The 16,953-nt window shown below is 39.6% G+C and overlaps 1 protein-coding gene across 6 annotated transcripts in view; it reads right to left on the bottom strand.

The window, feature by feature from the left end:
• The window catches only part of Aff4 (AF4/FMR2 family member 4), a 74,530-nt gene that overhangs the window by 23,983 nt on the left and 33,594 nt on the right, over positions 1 to 16,953 (bottom strand). For 5 of the 6 annotated variants that reach the window (XM_021213026.2, XM_021213027.2, XM_029546530.1 and 2 more), the window contains 5 exons: positions 8,454 to 8,490; positions 5,977 to 6,022; positions 2,190 to 2,244; positions 930 to 967; positions 402 to 564 (listed from right to left, as the gene is read on the bottom strand). In XM_021213026.2, the coding sequence (XP_021068685.1) occupies positions 402 to 564; positions 930 to 967; positions 2,190 to 2,244; positions 5,977 to 6,022; positions 8,454 to 8,490 (339 nt within the window). The remainder of the gene's footprint in view (positions 1 to 401; positions 565 to 929; positions 968 to 2,189; positions 2,245 to 5,976; positions 6,023 to 8,453; positions 8,491 to 16,953) is intronic. The other variant, XM_029546533.1, reaches the window with a different exon arrangement.

The raw sequence follows: 16,953 nt of genomic DNA, 5'->3' as shown, positions 1-16,953 counted from the left end.
AAATAAATAAATAAATAAATAAATAAATAAATAAAAATAAATGGCTTTTAAATAATCATTATTCCAGTTAGGAATTCAACTTAAAAGGCAGTATTGCAAATTATTTAATTCTAGAAAGTAAACATGATGTAGGTGTTAGGAGAGATTTTCAGGTGCACTGTATCAATCTACAACACAATTACACAACAGAAGACTCACTTTAGTCACAGTGACTATATAACATAAATCTTCTATTAAGAGGCAAATCCTAATTTTAAAAAAGAGTTTTTCAAATAATAAGTAAACCCAAACAGTCTAGACTTTCTATAAGACACATGGTTCATGTCTCTTTGATGACAATCCACAGTGACGGCTGGAGTGGCTGTCAGGAGAGCTTGAGTGGCAGCAGCCCTCCCTCTCACCTCAGGAGATGCACTCTGCGATGGCTCATTGGCCTCACTGTCACTGGAGCTGCTCTCACTCTCTGAGTCAGACCCAGAGCTGCTCTCAGATCCACTGTGGCTGCTCGAGTCATCCCTGGAGTTCTCTGCTCCCTCACTGTTATGGTGTGAAGGTTCAGAGTTACTGAAGGAGATAAAACAGAAATGGCAAATGTTTCCTTTATGATGGCAACAAGACCCCAGGTAAATCTGACAACCAACTTTATTAATGATGTGAGATAAGGAATCCAAAACTTACTTACAAATGAAGTAGACATCCCCCAAAAGTTTCTGGTGTACCATTCTGCTAATAATACTCACTTTTAACATATTTTAAAATTCACCCAGTTTGAATATATAATCAATTTTTGTTAATTTCCAGAATTATACAACCTCCATCAGAACCGACATTATTATAAGGTTGCTAATGATACCACCACAGTGTTAATCAATCTAACCTCAGCCATCAAACCAACAACAACAAAACCACAAAATGAAAGGACTCCCCACCTTCCTGGTGTACTCCTGGGCATTGTCTTATCACAATCCTAAAAATGAAGCACAAGAAATTATGAATAATACTCTACTTAAATAATACAAACGTCTGAACTAAAAAAAAAAAACAAAAAAACAACAACAAAGGTTGGTTCCTTTAACATATGAATTAATAGCTACTTAATAGAGTGATTAAAAACAACAACAACAACAATACAGTATACCACTGCACTCAGAAAACAGAGGCAGGATCATGAATCTGAGGCTACCTGGGCCTTAATGAAACTGCCCCATAACAAAACCAATAACCAAAACACTACAAACAATAACAAGCTAGGACCCTGTTTTCACTTAAAAAAGCAGAGTTCGCTTAGTTCAATGCCCAGTAGCACTACTAACAAGAAAAAAAAAAAAATCTCTAGGATAATTCTTAAAAAAATAAAAATAGAAGAGATGGTTTCTTAGTTAAGAGCAGAGGCTGCTTTAACAGAGGGCCCCGCACAGTGATCACAACCATCTGTAATTCCAGTTCCAGGGGGGCCAAAGGTATAAAAAAATGTTTAGTTTTTTTCTTAAAAAAGAAAAAGGGGGGGAGGGAGGGAGGAAGGAAGGAAGGAAGGAAGGAAGGAAGGAAGGAAGGAAGGAAGGAAGGAAGGAAGGAAGGTAGGTAGGTAGGTGGGTGGGTGAGAGAAAAAAACTGGGGCTGGAGAGTTAGCTCAGTGGTTAAGAGCACTGCCTATTCTTCCATACGTCCTGAGTTCAGTTCCGGGCAACCACATGGTGGTTCACAACCATCTGTAATGGGATTGAATGCCCTCTTCTGGTGTCTCTGAATACAGCTACAGTGTATTTACATACAATAAATAAATATTCATAAAAAACTTCATAAATATTTCTTGTAAGTAATCTCCTGCTTCAAAAACACATTTTGATCCACAATAAGAATTAATAAAACATCAATTTAAGAGAAGCAGCAGAACCAGCAGCAGCAGCAGCTCAAAGACATTACAGAAGGCAACAATCATCCAGTGTCAGAAAGCTTATAAAACAGAAAAGGTTCCAGGCAGTGGTGGCTCACGCCTTTAATCCCAGCACTTGGGAGGCAGAGGCAGGCGGGTTTCTGAGTTTGAGGCCAGCCTGGTCTACAGAGTGAGTTCCAGGACAGCCAGGGCTACAGAGAGAAACCCTGTCTCGAAAAAAATAAAAAACAAAAAGAAAAGGTACTGGATCCTAAACCAAGACACAATGAAACAGTAACATAAAGGACTGTCATACCTGTTCCCCATCACTGTCTTCACTGCTGCTTAGTTTTAAGTCATCTTTTAACATGCTAGAGGAAAAAATGCAGAAAGTAGCGTTAATAAGTCACGGCAGGCCAGAGTACTAAATATTTATCAATATTCTAGGAATAATCATTGTGTTAGTCATAAATTTAATTGAAACACACATACACACTCTCTTTGGAATTGTTCACAATATACTAAAACATTTTAAAGGAAATCAGCCTTTTTTTTGGGGGGGGGGGTTCGAGACAGGGTTTCTCCGTGTAGCCCTGGCTGTCCTGGAACTCACTTTGTAGACCAGGCTGGCCTCGAACAGAAATCCGCCTGCCTCTACCTCCCGAGTGCTGGGATTAGAGGCGTGCGCCACCATGCCTGGTGAAATCAGCCATTTTTGTAAGCGTTAAACTTTCCATGTAGTAAAAAAAAAAATTTAGGTCAGCCTAGCCTACAGAACTAGTTCTAGGAGAGCCAAGCCTTACACAGGAAAAGCCTGTCTTGGGGAAAAAAATTTATATATATATATAAAAGACAGAATATCTCTGTGTAGCCCTGGCTATCCTGTAACTCTGTAGACGAGGCTGTCCTCAAACTAGGAGATCTGCCTGCCTCTCTGCCTCCTAAATGCTAGCATAAAAGGCATTTGCCATGACCGCCTAGCCTAAATTTTTTTTTTTTTTTGAAAAAAGTATTTTTAATTTGTTATATGCATGAGTACACCACCATTGCTGTCTTCAGACACACCAGAAGAGGGCACCAGATCCAATTACAAATGGTTGTGAGCCACCATGTGGTTGCTGGGAATTAACTAGAAGAGCAGTCAATGCTCTTAAACTGCTGAGTCATCTCTCCAGCCCAAAAGATTACTTTTAAAGAAAACAGAGGGCAGTGGTAGCGCATGCCTTTAATCCCAGCACTTGGGAGGCAGAGGCAGGCGGATTTCTGAGTTTGAGGCCAGCCTGGTCTACAGAGTGAGTTCCAGGACAACCAGGGCTATACAGAGAAACCCTGTCTCAGAAAACCAAAAAAGAAAAAAGAAAAAAAAGAAAACAGAATTTAGTGTTCTGCAAAGATAGCAGTGGGCATATTAGGAACAGAAGAACTGCTGGCTCCACTGCGGCTCCACAAGTAAAACATTCAATTTTGTTTTCTAGTTAAACTCATATACACATTCCTGTTACAAAATTGTACACATATACGTTAATAGAGGTTTGGTCCACTAGATAAGACTCCTAAAGAGAAGCAAGATAAAGTCAAAGCATCAAGCAATTTCTTCTTTGTCTCCAATAATCCACAAAGAGAGGGACCTGAGTAACTTCTAGCAGTTGGATAATTTTGAAAACCACAACACCTCGGGAGGCAGAGGCAGGCNGATTTCTGAGTTCGAGGCCAGCCTGGTCTACAGAGTGAGTTCCAGGACAGCCAGGGCTACACAGAGAAACCCTGTCTCGAAAAACCAAAAAACAAAAAGAAAAGAAAAGAAAACCGCAACACAATTTCCAGAGTCAAGAGTTCTGGTTCATAATTGCCTGGCTAAGGATACAAGTAGACACCAGCAGGAAAGTTTGGGGTAAGAAAGGACTATGTACAAATTTTCAAACTTCAACTTCTAAGTCTCCCTTTACCAAAATTCAAATTGAATTTAAAATATATAAACTGACAATTTCTGTAATTTGTTTTCAAAGTAATGTCAAAGATTGAAGTTTTTTTCTAAGTCTAAAATCACTAAACGTAAAAATCAGAGTAACACAAAACATGAGTAACTCTTTAACAAGAAGTCTGGGAGACCTGTACTAGACAGTGTTTCCTTTCTCATTAGCAGGCGTTCCATTACCTTTCCTTTTAAAGTGTGTTGAGTCCCCAGGCAGTTGGAAGAAGTCTTCTTTCCCTGCAGTAACTACCTGCACTCTCCCCTCAAAGACTAATCTGCATTTCTAAATCTGGCCATCAATTCAAAACATACACAAAAATCACCTGGAAATAAGGCAACCAGATGACTACAGAATATAAGAAGTATTTTAAAACCAGTTCAGTAAATGAAAGTTTTAGAAAGTTCCCTTTTGTATAAGGGCCTAAGTGTATCCATAACTGATTTTCAGTAAGGAAAATGCATTTACTCTGAATTCTCTCAGCCCTTATGATTTAATAATGGCGGCTCAATGAACCTGTTTACATATGTGAGTATGTCAAAGCCTTTCCCACACTGTCCCAGGTCCAGCATATATTCTAGTTTCCTCAGCAACTGAAGCGGTATGTCCATGGTATACACAGCAGACATGTATTATTAGTTTTTGCATACAGATATGATAAAAGGAATATATGAGTTTCTCAGAAGTATATGGGATGTGTTTTTATTAGTGTATTTCTTTCTCAGTCCTCCTTTTGTTATATGAAAGAGGCTATTAGACTGAGGTTAACTCTGAGGTCTGTGGCTATGGCACAGGAGGCCACACAGTGGCTGTTCCTTTGCGACTTGCTCTAACCACTGTGGCCAGGTGATCACTCTCTAGATGGAATTTTTTTTTTTTTTTGGTTTTTCGAGACAGGGTTTCTCTGTGTAGCCCTGGCTGTCCTGGAACTCACTCTGTAGACCAGGCTGGCCTCGAACTCAGAAATCCGCCTGCCTCTGCCTCCCGAGTGCTGGGATTAAAGGCGTGGGCCACCACACCCAGCTCTAGATGTAATTTATTAACATCTAATAGCCTACCCCTACTGTGATACAGATTTCTGATTCTACCTACAAAATATAATAAAAATAGGAAAACTTAAAGATTATAAACAATGTTGTTTAGTGTGCAGCACTCAGTAACTAAATGGAAAGTTTACTAAGGAGAATCCTATGTTCAACACAGTTTCTTTATTAAGTGTAAACTGTGGGCGACCTCGGCCACTAATGTTTTTTCTTTTCCTTTGTTTTTTTGAGATGCTGGTTGTTTTGGAGAAAGAGTTTACTATACATAGCCCAGATTGATCCAACTTGCTTTGTAGCCTTGGTTGGCGTTAAATTAATGGTAATCCTCCTGACTCAGCCTTCTGAGTGCTAGGATTATAGACATTTTATTTCCATAGCTAGTATTCTACTGCTGTTTTGTAAAGAAAATATTATCAGACTGGAGATATGGTTCAGTAGTATGGTACTTGCCTAACATGTGGAAGATGCTGTGTTCAATCTCTATCACCAACAAAAAGGAGAGAAAACCGAGGAATAACAACACGTGCCTATATATAATCTGAACACTTGGGAGGCAGAAGCAAGAGATCAAGTAAAACTCATCTTTGACTATATGTGGTGAGTTTGAAGACAGCCCAGACTACATGAGACTCAGTCTCAAAAGACAAAACAACAAAGTTAGTGTTTTTAGTCTATACAGGTTTTATATTAAATGATAAAAGTGAATATTTAGGACACAGGCTATATGGTCTTAAAGGCAAAGTTAGCTTATGTCTGTCTTGAAACATTAGTGTTTCTGCATGGGAATGTATGTAGCTCAACAGTGAAATATGTCTCTGGTTTCACAATAAGACCAGAGTCCAATGAGATGGCTCAGAGGCTAAGGGGGGCTGCCACTACACCCACCAACCTGAACTTAATCTCTAGACCCAGAGAACTGACCCCCACAAGTTGTCCTCTGACTTCCACATACCTCTCCATACATACACACATACAAAATTCATGCTAATTTAAAATTTAAAAAACAAAAGAGTAATATTTCTAGCATAAATATCCAGCTATTATAGATACCTTCTAGGAAAAGAAGACATCCATTAAGCAATAAACTTACGATTTTGACTGGTGTCCATTTGATGTTTTAGCAGTACTGTATCTTTCTGAAACAAAAAAAAATATAGACGTGAGCAACTGAGTTGTTTATTTAGATTATAAAATATCTATACAAAATGTCAATCTTCAAATATATATAATACATTGCACAAGATGGACAAAAGACACAGGCATCCTCCGGCAATGATCTTCCACAGCCATTTTAGAAGGCAATGTGCTCACATTACCTTATTAGTACTGTAACCATGCTGCTATTGATCTAGTAGTTCAATGAAAGGAATCTGTCCAGTTATCTGGAGAAATACATACGGACATGATATTCATAATAATATGGCTTTATGCATGTTTTTTGGAGACAGGGTCTTACTACACAGTCCAGGCTGGCCCAAATTCACACTGCAGAGCCTGGACTGGCCCTGAACTTGCAATCTTTCTGGCTTGGCTGCCCCAGAGTCAGGGTTACAAGTATGTGTCACCACATCCAGCATTATAATTGCACAGCTTTAACAACAAAAGCTAGGAAATAAAATATATGTCTACTAGTAGGAGGCTAATTAACTGTAATTATTTCATGTAACGTGGTTTAATATGATTAAAAGAGTGAACTAGAATTACATATTGATAAACAGAGTAAATCCAGTGAAAAGTACCAAGTCTTAACAAATCAGAAGAAATGTATGATCCCATTTGCCATAATTAAACACTGGGGAAGTAAATGAGGGTGGGGTAAAAGTAAGGAGGAGGCATCCTTGAGAGAAAATGAAAAGGTTAGGGTTTCTAGTCAGCTCTTTTGGGGCATGTCAGCATCTCAGAGCTGGGTGTGGTGATACACTCCTGTAACTCTAGCATTCAGAGACAGAGACCGAGGCAGGGGGATCTCTGAGTACCAAGTCAGCTTGGGCTACTTATTGAGTTTGCTTTAAAAACCACCGTCAGACCCAGACAGCAGTGGTGAATGTCTTTAATCTCAGCATGAAGGAGGCAGGGGCAGACAGATCTCTGTGAGTTCAAGACCAGCCTGGTCTATAGCATAAGTTCCAGGACAGCCAGGGCTACACAGAGAAATCCAATCTCAAAAACAAAAAAAAAGAACCAAACCTGTCATTTTCCTTTAATTTATCTGTAGCTACAGCTCTAAGGTAGAACTAAATAGCCATACAGATGTAAAATTTGACTGCTGTAAGTTTTCTTGTGACCTCCAGATGTGTACTATAGCTTTCCTATGCCTCCTATACACATGATAAATAAGTAAACATAGATAAATTCTTGTTTCGTCTCTTGCATTAAGAACATACACACAGCCGGGCGTGGTGGCTCACGCCTTTAATCCCAGCACTTGGGAGGCAGAGGCAGGCGGATTTCTGAGTTCGAGGCCAGCTAGGGAAACCCTGTCCTGAAAAACAAAAACAAAAACAAAAACAAAAAAAAAAACAAAAAAAGAACATACACACAACTAGCAAAAGGTCAAATTTTTGTACATCTTTCAGAATACTTTTAAGTCAGCGTAAATCTATCTCATAAGTGGTTGTTCCTAGAATATATTTGTTCCAGAGCCTCATGGTAACACTCAGACATCTGCAATGGCTGACCTCACCAGTGTCAATCTACACACTTCTTAGTGCACATACTCTCTACAGCCATCTTCCCCAAGAGTCTGATAAGTGAAGAGTGGAGGTGACAAGGAGGCTGCAGAGGAACCCAGGCTTTCTCTTTATCCAGACCAGAAGACTCAGGAAGAATAAGTAAGGAATACATAGAAACCCTAGCTAGAAATCCTAAGTGTGGTAAGCGCTAACACAGCCATTCCTATCTACAGTTTTATCACCACAAAACCGATACCATGAAGGAAGTGGGAAGGTAGAGAATGGTTCTTACTTCATTTGGTACCCACCAAATTGATTTTATGAAATTCTAACTGTTAGTTCAAATAAGTAAGTTTATTTTGTTCTTGAGACAGGGTCTCTTTACACAGCCCTGGCTAGCCTGGAGCTCACTATGTAGAGCAGGTTGACCTTAAACTCCTAGTATTTGCCTGCCTCTGGCTCCTAAGTACAAGGAGGGATTAAAGGCAAGCACTACTATGCCCAGCTTATTTTCATCTTTAATGACCTACAGTTCTTAAGTTTTCTTAAGACCGAGCTTAGGGGCTGGAGAGATGGCTCAGAGGTTAAAAGCACAGACTGCTCTTCCAGAGGTCCTGAGTTCAATTCCCAGCAACCACATGGTGACTCACAACCATCTGTAATGGGATCTGATGCCCTCTTCTGGTATATCTGAAAACAGCAACAGTGTATTCACAATCCATCAATCAATCTTTAAATTAAAAAAAGACTGAACTCAGATTGTTATTTACCAGATCATAAAATCAGGGTAAGACACATATAAAAACCATTAGGAAGCACTATAAGGTATGGCTATATGAATAAAATACCCAATAAATAGGTTAATTTGAAAATCAACAAGAAAAGAAATACTTACTTTGTTCTCCAGAGCCAAAGTTAGACTGTTGAGACTCCTAAGAGAAAGGAACATGAAGTTATACAAAGTGATGGTATAAGAAAAAGATCTATTAGTGAGGAAAGCTCCAAGTGATAAAAATACTTCACCATATATGAAAGAGAAAATACTGGAGGAATGTGATGATCCCATCTACACAGATTATTAGAGCTTATGGAAATAGTAAAAAACCACCCAAGAGTCTCCATTTCTTTCCAGCAGCATCCATGATACTCATAATCTAATTCAGAGATCTAGCAAGTTCATATAATTTCAAGATTGTTGGTCTTGGGGCTAGAAAGATGTTCCAGTGTTAAGCTCCTCTTCCTGAGGATTGAGTTCAGTACTTGGTTGGCATCCATGTTGGACAGGTCACAACCCACTGTAATTTCAGCTTCAAAAGATAAGCCACCCTCTCACAGCCCTCTTGGGTACCTGAGCCTGCTGGCATAGACCACGTACACACACATACTTACAAAACTACATCTTTATCGAGGCCAGCCTGGTCTACAAAGTGAGTTCCAGGACAGCCGGGGCTATACAGAAACCCTGTCTCGAAAAAACAAAAAACAAAAAAAAAAAAAAAAAAAAAAAAAAAAAAAAAAAAAAAACAAAACAAACAAACCCAAAAAAACAAAGCTACATCTTTAATTCTTGGTCTTGAGAAAGTGCTTGGACTACAAANATACTTACAAAACTACATCTTTATCGAGGCCAGCCTGGTCTACAAAGTGAGTTCCAGGACAGCCGGGGCTATACAGAAACCCTGTCTCGAAAAAAAAAAAAAAAAAAAAAAAAAAAAAAAAAAAAAAAAACAAAACAAACAAACCCAAAAAAACAAAGCTACATCTTTAATTCTTGGTCTTGAGAAAGTGCTTGGACTACAAATGTGAATAAGTAGTAGACAGCATTTGCTTATTATACTCAAGGTCCTGGGTTCAATCCCAGAGGAAAGAAAAGACTTAATTTAAAGGGGAAAAAAAAAAAAAAAAAAAAAGAGCTAGAGCTAGGGATCTAACTCATTTGATACTTGTCTAGCATGCATGAACCCTGGGTTCAATCCCCAAAGCCCTATAATCTAAATGTGGCTTATAACTATAATGCCAGTACTTGGTAGGTAGAGGCTGAAAAACTGGAAACTAAAGGTTACACTGAGCCACATTGTGAATTTAAGGATAGCCTGTGCTATCTAAGAGCCTGTCTCAAAAACAACAACAACAACAACAAAACAACCTAAATAAAAATAACTGTGGCATCTATAATACATTCAAAATATATTACATCTCTACCAAGAAAACACAGCTCCCGCATGGGTGTCCCATGCCATGCCATTCTATTCCCTTCCCTATTACTTTCTGTCCCTAGTTTCTTATAATCCAATAGCTTGTAAAGAACGATTATTTATTTGCTTTTCAGATAGGGTCTCAATATGAAGCTTGGGCTGATCTGAAACTTTATGTAGACCAGGATGCCCTCAAATTCAGAGATCATCCTGCTTTTGCCTCCCCCACGATGAGCATACACTTTGAAAAAAAAAAAAAAAAGCTCTTTAATAGTACAGAACCTGGTACTAGAGAAGTTTTAGTAAAACAGAAACATAACTTCATATACAAAATGTACACTGAAAGATATAATGCTAAACTTATAGACAGATCCATTAAAAAAGACTACTTAAAAATATTCTTTCAGCCAGGCAGTGGTAGCACAAGCCTTTAATTCCAGCACTTGGGAGGCAGAGGCAGGTAAATTTGAGTTTGAGGCCAATCTGGTCTACATACAGAGTGAGTTTCAGTACAGCCAGGGCTACACAGAGAAACCCTGTCTCGAAAAACCAAACAAAACAAAAAATAAACAAAATCTTCTCTTAATGACAGAATTTTCTGGGAAAGAACAACCAAAATAATAAGAAAACTAAATATATATTTGCTGTTAAAAAGAAGTCAACTCATTTTCAAAAAGGATGCCAGGATCATTCAATGAAAAAATAACCTTTTCAACAAATTGTGTCAAGATAATCAAAGAGACACAGGCAAAAGAATAAAGTTAATGTAAAGGCTAAAGAAAATAGTGCCAAATCTTAATGACTTTGCATTTAGTAGAGAATTCTTGCCTTGGTCATGGTGGCTATTCACAGCAGGAAAACCCTAACTCAGACAGAAGTTCTTACCAGAAGTGGGGTGTTGCTGTGATAGGCCTGACCATGCTTTTATTTGGAAGAATAAGGGTTGTGGGACTTTGGATTTGAAAAGCAGTAGAATGCTTTAAATTGGGCTTAATGGGGTATCCTAGTAGGAATATGGAGGACTTTGTTGCTAAGAATGACTTGAACAGTGTAGACTTGACCCAAGAGGTTTCAGTGGAGAAGAATTTCAGTATGTGGCCTAGAGACTGTTGTGGTATTTTGATGAAGAATGTGGCTGCTTATTGCCCTTGTCTAAAGATCTATATGAAGCTAAGGTAAAGAGATTTATATTAATTGCATTAACAAAGGAAGTCTCAAAAAAGTTCAGCAGATGCCAGGCGATGGTGGCGCACTCCTTTAATCCCAGCACTCGGGAGGCAGAGGCAGGCGGATTTCTGAGTTCGAGGCCAGCCTGGTCTACAAAGTGAGTTCCAGGACAGCCAGGGCTACACAGAGAAATCCTGTCTCAAAACAAAACAAACAAACAAAAAAACAAAACTAAACCAAAACCAAAACCAAAACCAAAACACAAGCTCAGCAGAGATTTTGTTCTCTGGTTGAGTCTTATGAAGAGTGTTTTGAACAAGCATAGCAAGCTTTGAAAGGAAAAATATAAATCTTGTGAGTATTAAAGGGGCACCAGGAAATGAAATGGAGCTAGATCCTGTGTTCAAGGATATTAAATTGAATTAAGGGAATGGTGACTGTATTTATTACGGTTTTACTGCTGTGAACAGACACCATAACCAAGGCAAGTCTTATAAAAAAACAACATTTAATTGGGGCTGGTTTACAGATTCAGAGGTTCAGTCCATTACCATCAAGGTGGGAGCATGACAGCATCCAGGCAGGCATGGTGCAGGAGGAGCTGAGTTCTACATCTTCATCCAAAGGCTGCTAGTGGAAGACTGACTTTCAGGAAATTAGGGTGAGGATCTTAAGCCCACACCCACAGTGACACACCTACTCCAACCGGGTCACACCTATTCCAACAAGGCCACACCTCCAAATGGTGCCACACCCTGGCCCAAGAATATACAGACCATCACAGTGACCTTGGCACAAGATCCTACCCAGCTAAATTCAGGTCCTGGCATAGTAGTACAAGCCTTTAATCTCAGGAGGCAAAGGAAAGCAGAATTCTAAGTTCATGGCAAGCCTAGTACAAAGCAAGTTCCAAGTAGAGAAAAACTTAAATCCAGGCGTGGTGGACCTTTAATCCCAGGGTTTAGGAGATAGACATGTAGATCTCTAAGTTCAAAGTTAGTCTACAGAGCAAGTTCTGGGATAACCAAGCTTAGGCAGAGAATAAATTCATCAAAAAGAGAAAGCTGATGATAATATAATAGAACAAGGGGGGGGGGCATGTTGCAACCCCAGGGAGCAGCAGAACTCAGCAGCTTCACGCATTTGGCTCTGGTTTTATAGTCAAGAGGAGGAGACTACTGGAACAATTGATGCTAGTTAGCTGGAGCTTAGAAATTAGCAGTGATTAAGAAGAGACCAGCATCACTGATGTGAAATCTAGGAAGTGTTTTCTGAGAACACAAAGAACGTATGTTCCAGAGATAGCCAAGGTTATACTTCATGTTGCAGTTGTACTCAGTAATGTGTAAGAATCACCCAGGTGGTACTAGTTTTAAAGGCATGAAGGAGTCATGAAGAACAGTTGAGGTGTGGCACTATGAGAGGCCATGGAAGGCCATTGGTGAAGGTGCAGCCTCAGTTGTAGTTGACGACCTAGGATTGCAGGGGTCATGTAAAGAAGTTGAGGCTTGGCACCATGAAGAGAGCCTCTTAGAGACGACTGATGGAGCCTAGTTGCAGTGGAAGACCCCAGAGTATTCAAGATGCCCGTACCATGGGATGATCACCAAGAACAGCAGCAGCAATGGAGTGGAGTCAACCAGAGCCTAGAATGCTACAGAGGGCAGAGCTGGAGATGTGACCCAAGCCCTTTGGAGGAAACCAGAAGATCATGTGTAGATCCCAGACATTGGAACAAGAAGCTGTGAAGTTGAAGTTGCCTTGGAGACTCAAAGATGTTAAAAGTGCCAGAACCATGGGATACCTGCCTAGGAAAGCTGCTAACAGGGAGTGGAACTAGCCCAGAGGAAAGAACTTTATTGCAGTGATCAAAGATGAAAAAGGAGTGGAGATCTGAAAATCACTTTGACATGAGAACATGAAGATGCAGAGTTAGAAGTTTGCCCAGCTGATTTCCTGTCTTGTTTTAGGAGGTTGCAGTTAAGTGATAGGATCAATCTCAGAAGAGACTTTGGACTTTGGGCTTTTAACACTGTTGAGACTGCTATAGACTATGGGGACTTTTGCAGTTGGACTAAATATACTTTTACTATGCTATGGCTAGGTATGGCCCCCAATAGACTCATGTATTTGAACAAATTTATAGGAGCCAGGGAGTGGCACAATTAGGAGGTGTGACCTTTTTGGAGTAGGTGTGTCACTGTGGGTGTGGGCTTTAATACCCTCATCCGAATTGCCTGGAAGTCAGTTTTCTGCTAGCAGCCTTCAGATAAAGATGTAGAACTCTCAGCTCCTCCTGCACCATGCCTGCCCAGATGCTGCCATGCTCCCGCCTTGATGATAATGGACTGAACCTCTAAACCTGTAAGCCAGCCGCAATTAAATGTTGTTCTTTATAAGAGCTGCCTTGGTCATGGTGTCTGTTCACAGCAGTAAAACCCTAAGACAGTTGCCATGATAAAACATTGACCAAAAGCAACCAGGAAAGAAAGTTATTATTTTTGTGTTTATAAGTGTTTTATCTGCATGTATATTTATAGACCATTTGAATGCCTGGGAGCCATGGAGGCCAGAAAAAAACGTAAGATCCCCTGGATCCGGAATTATTAAAGGAAGTTGTTATCTAGTCCTCTGGGATAGCAAGAGGCATCTCTCCAGCTCTTTGCTTTGTATTTAAATATCTCTTTTAGTTAAAGAGAAACAGTATCTAAACCATGTAGTGTTTTGCCTATAGCACCCAGAAAACTGCCCAGAGGCCACTGCCAAAAAGCAAGTTTCTATGGCCTCTAGACTAAAACTAGAAAACCTAACATGTTACCCCAACTACACTCAAGTATTCTGCCTCTTTCCTGCAACAAAGGATGCTAGTTGTGCTCAGATTCAAAGGCTACTGTCTAACTCTGACCAAATCTTATTTTTAAAAAATGTAAAACTTTCCAAGGTTGCCATCTCCTTTCCATGTATCAGTTAATTTCTCCTTTTGAACACATCATTATGCTCATCATATAAATATGACAATATTTTATCTTGTAAAATCACTCTCAACATAACATGTTGCTTCTACCATATTTGTCTGGTACCATTTATAGAAATGTGCTTTAGAAGGCAATCATCTTTTATACATCCACCATCTCCCAGTAGCTCTGTAATCATTTTGCTATAGCTCTCTATTAAAAAGGTTTGTGGATGGGTGTAGTGTCATCTCTAATCCTAGCACTTGGGACACAGATGCAGGTGTATTTCTTACATAGTAAAAAGACCCTATCTAAAAAGCAAGCAAACAAACTAAAAACTTTTTGAAAAAGGTTGTCATCAACAAGAATGGCTGTCAAATTTAATGCTTGGAATAGAACTTAACTCTGTTAAACAAATAAAAACAGAAATTTAGAAGTGCGAACTATATCTGAAATCATATTACATTAACTGAGACCAACAGCATATAAGATACTGCAGAACCTTACAGTATAGCAATAAAACAATATAAAATGGGGCAACAAAAGACTGCATTATGTAATACCAGTCCTTGAAGCAGGAAGAAGGAAGAAAACAGAAAAGAATATGAGTGCTGTAAATAACAGCAAAGGTTTTACTAACTTGGTAGAAACTATAAATCACAATTCCAAGCTCAATAAACCTCAAGTACAAGAAAAAAATAACATACATACAGATTATTCAAGCCAAAACATCTACAAGTTAGAGTTCTATAACAGGGATTGGAGGGGGGGACATGGTAATACTTGAATCCCAGAGGTAGCAGAAGCAGGAGGACATTGTGGTCCAGGTCACCCTGGGCTCTGTAGTGAGGCCCTATTTAAACAAACAAAACAGTCAAGCACTGTGGTGTTTGCCAATAGTCCCAGAAAGCTTGAGAAGCTGGGGGGGGGGGTGACATGGGGGGGATAACTTGATACCCCAGGAATTCTGGGGCCAGGCTGGATAACAAAGCAAGATAATATTTCCCACTACACACACACACACACACACACACACACACACACTCACAAAAATTGTTTTAGGTATACAGCAAAAAAGTACTGAAGGAAACAGGTAACATAGAAAGAACTGGCACAGGCTGGGGAGATGGCTCAGCAGGTAAGAGCACCGACTGTTCTACTGAAGGTCCTGAGTTCAAATCCCAGCAACCACATGGTGGCTCACAACCACCCGTAATGAAATCTGATGCCCTCTTCTGGTGTGTCTGAAGTCAGCTACAGTGTACTTATATAAATAAAATAATTTAAAAAAAAAAAAGAAAAGAAAAGAAAGAACTGGCACCAGATAGAAAGCTCAAGAACAGAAAGGAATGCCAAGCAAATGAATGCTAACTGCATAGGAGGGGGGATTTTTATCTTCTTTATTTAATACTGATTAAAGATAATAAGCCAGGCATGGTGGGACATACAATCTAACACTTGGACGACTGTGGCAAGAGGATCAGACCTTCAAGGTCGTTCTTGGGTACAGAGAGTCTGAGGCCAGCCTAGGACATAAAAGCTGAGTTGGGTAGGGTTGGGGAAAGAGTAGTACAGAGAAAATTAAAGGGACATGGGAAGGGGAAAGAGACCCCATTCCAGTTTCTCGTCAGAAACAGTAATTCCAGCACCATTAACAACATTTACTGGGAGGCTATTTACATGAGATAATACTCCTTTATATAAAGCTATTTTCAAATAAAAATGTTAAAATAGCAAAGAACCTTTTGGGAGTGGGAGACATTCTCCATATAGCCTTGGCCATCCTGGAACTCACTCTGTACACCAGGATGGATGGCCTCAAACTCAGGGATCCATCTGCCTTTGCTTTCCACGTGCTGGGATTAAAGGCATGCGTTGCTGCTACTGCCACCACCACCACCACCACCACAGCCACCATTACCACCACCCAGCACAATGAACCAATTTTCAGGGCTGAGCATACATGACCTATGAGTATGGCCCTACTGTTTACACAGATATAAACTTGAAATTTTCTAGAAACATCAGAAACAAATCTATAAACCCTAGTTCCTAGACTTTCTGGCCCAAACAAATCCACAAATCAGTAACATGTGGAAAAAAAAAATCTCTCAAGTACTTGAGAACTATAGAACATATAAAAAAAATGTGAAAATAAACAGTAAAAAGGTAATTAAAGTACAAAATATTAAAATTTGTGGTCCTTGTTTAAAAGAATATTAACATAAAAAAGTAAGAAAAAACACACTTTAATGATGTTACTTACCACTTCATGGAAAAAAAAATTTAAAATGAAGGCAGAAGAAAAAGCATAAAAAATTATGATAGAAATGATAAAAGAAAAACTAGGGGAAAACTGATGAGATTAAGAAAACAAACTCTAGAAAGTTATCAGAAAAGAACAAATTGTCAACATTAAAAAACAGAAATGTAGCCAGGCATGGTGGTGCACGCCTTTAATCCCAGCACTCGGGAGGCAGAGGCAGGCGGATTTCTAAGTTTGAGGCCAGCCTGGCCTGGTCTACAAAGTGAGTTCCAGGACAGCCAGGGTTACACAGAGAAACCCTGTCTCAAAAAAAAAACCAAAACAAAACCAAAAACCAAAAAACAACAACAAAAAAAGTAAATGACAGCTGGGCAGTAGTGGCACACATTCCAGCACTTGGGAGGCAGAGGCAGTTATATCTGAATTCAAGACCACCCTGGTCTACAGAGCAAGTTCCAGGAGAGCCAAGTCTACACAGAAAAATTCAATCGGGGGGTGGGGTGGGGGGTGGGGGGTGAACAATAGAGGAAGACACTAATATAGACCCCAGTTTCCACACCCAAAAGCACAGGATGTGCACCCTTCACATACACACACACACATATAAACATGCTCAAAACTAGTTTTTGCCCTAAAAAAAAAAAGTGAGGGCTTGTGAGATGGCTAAAAGGTGCTTGTTGCCAAGCCTGACAATCTAAGTTCCATCCCTGACACCAGATGGTGGAAGGAAACGGAAACAGTTCATAGCACGTACCACACATATCTCTCTCTCTCTCTCTCTCTCTCTCTCTCTCTCTCTCTCTCTCTCTCTCT

Source organism: Mus pahari, chromosome 14 (assembly GCF_900095145.1).
Source record: "Mus pahari chromosome 14, PAHARI_EIJ_v1.1, whole genome shotgun sequence".
Classification (NCBI taxonomy): Eukaryota; Metazoa; Chordata; class Mammalia; order Rodentia; family Muridae; genus Mus; species Mus pahari.
Note: the sequence above shows the minus strand (reverse complement) of the source record. Positions and strands in the feature narration are given on the sequence as shown.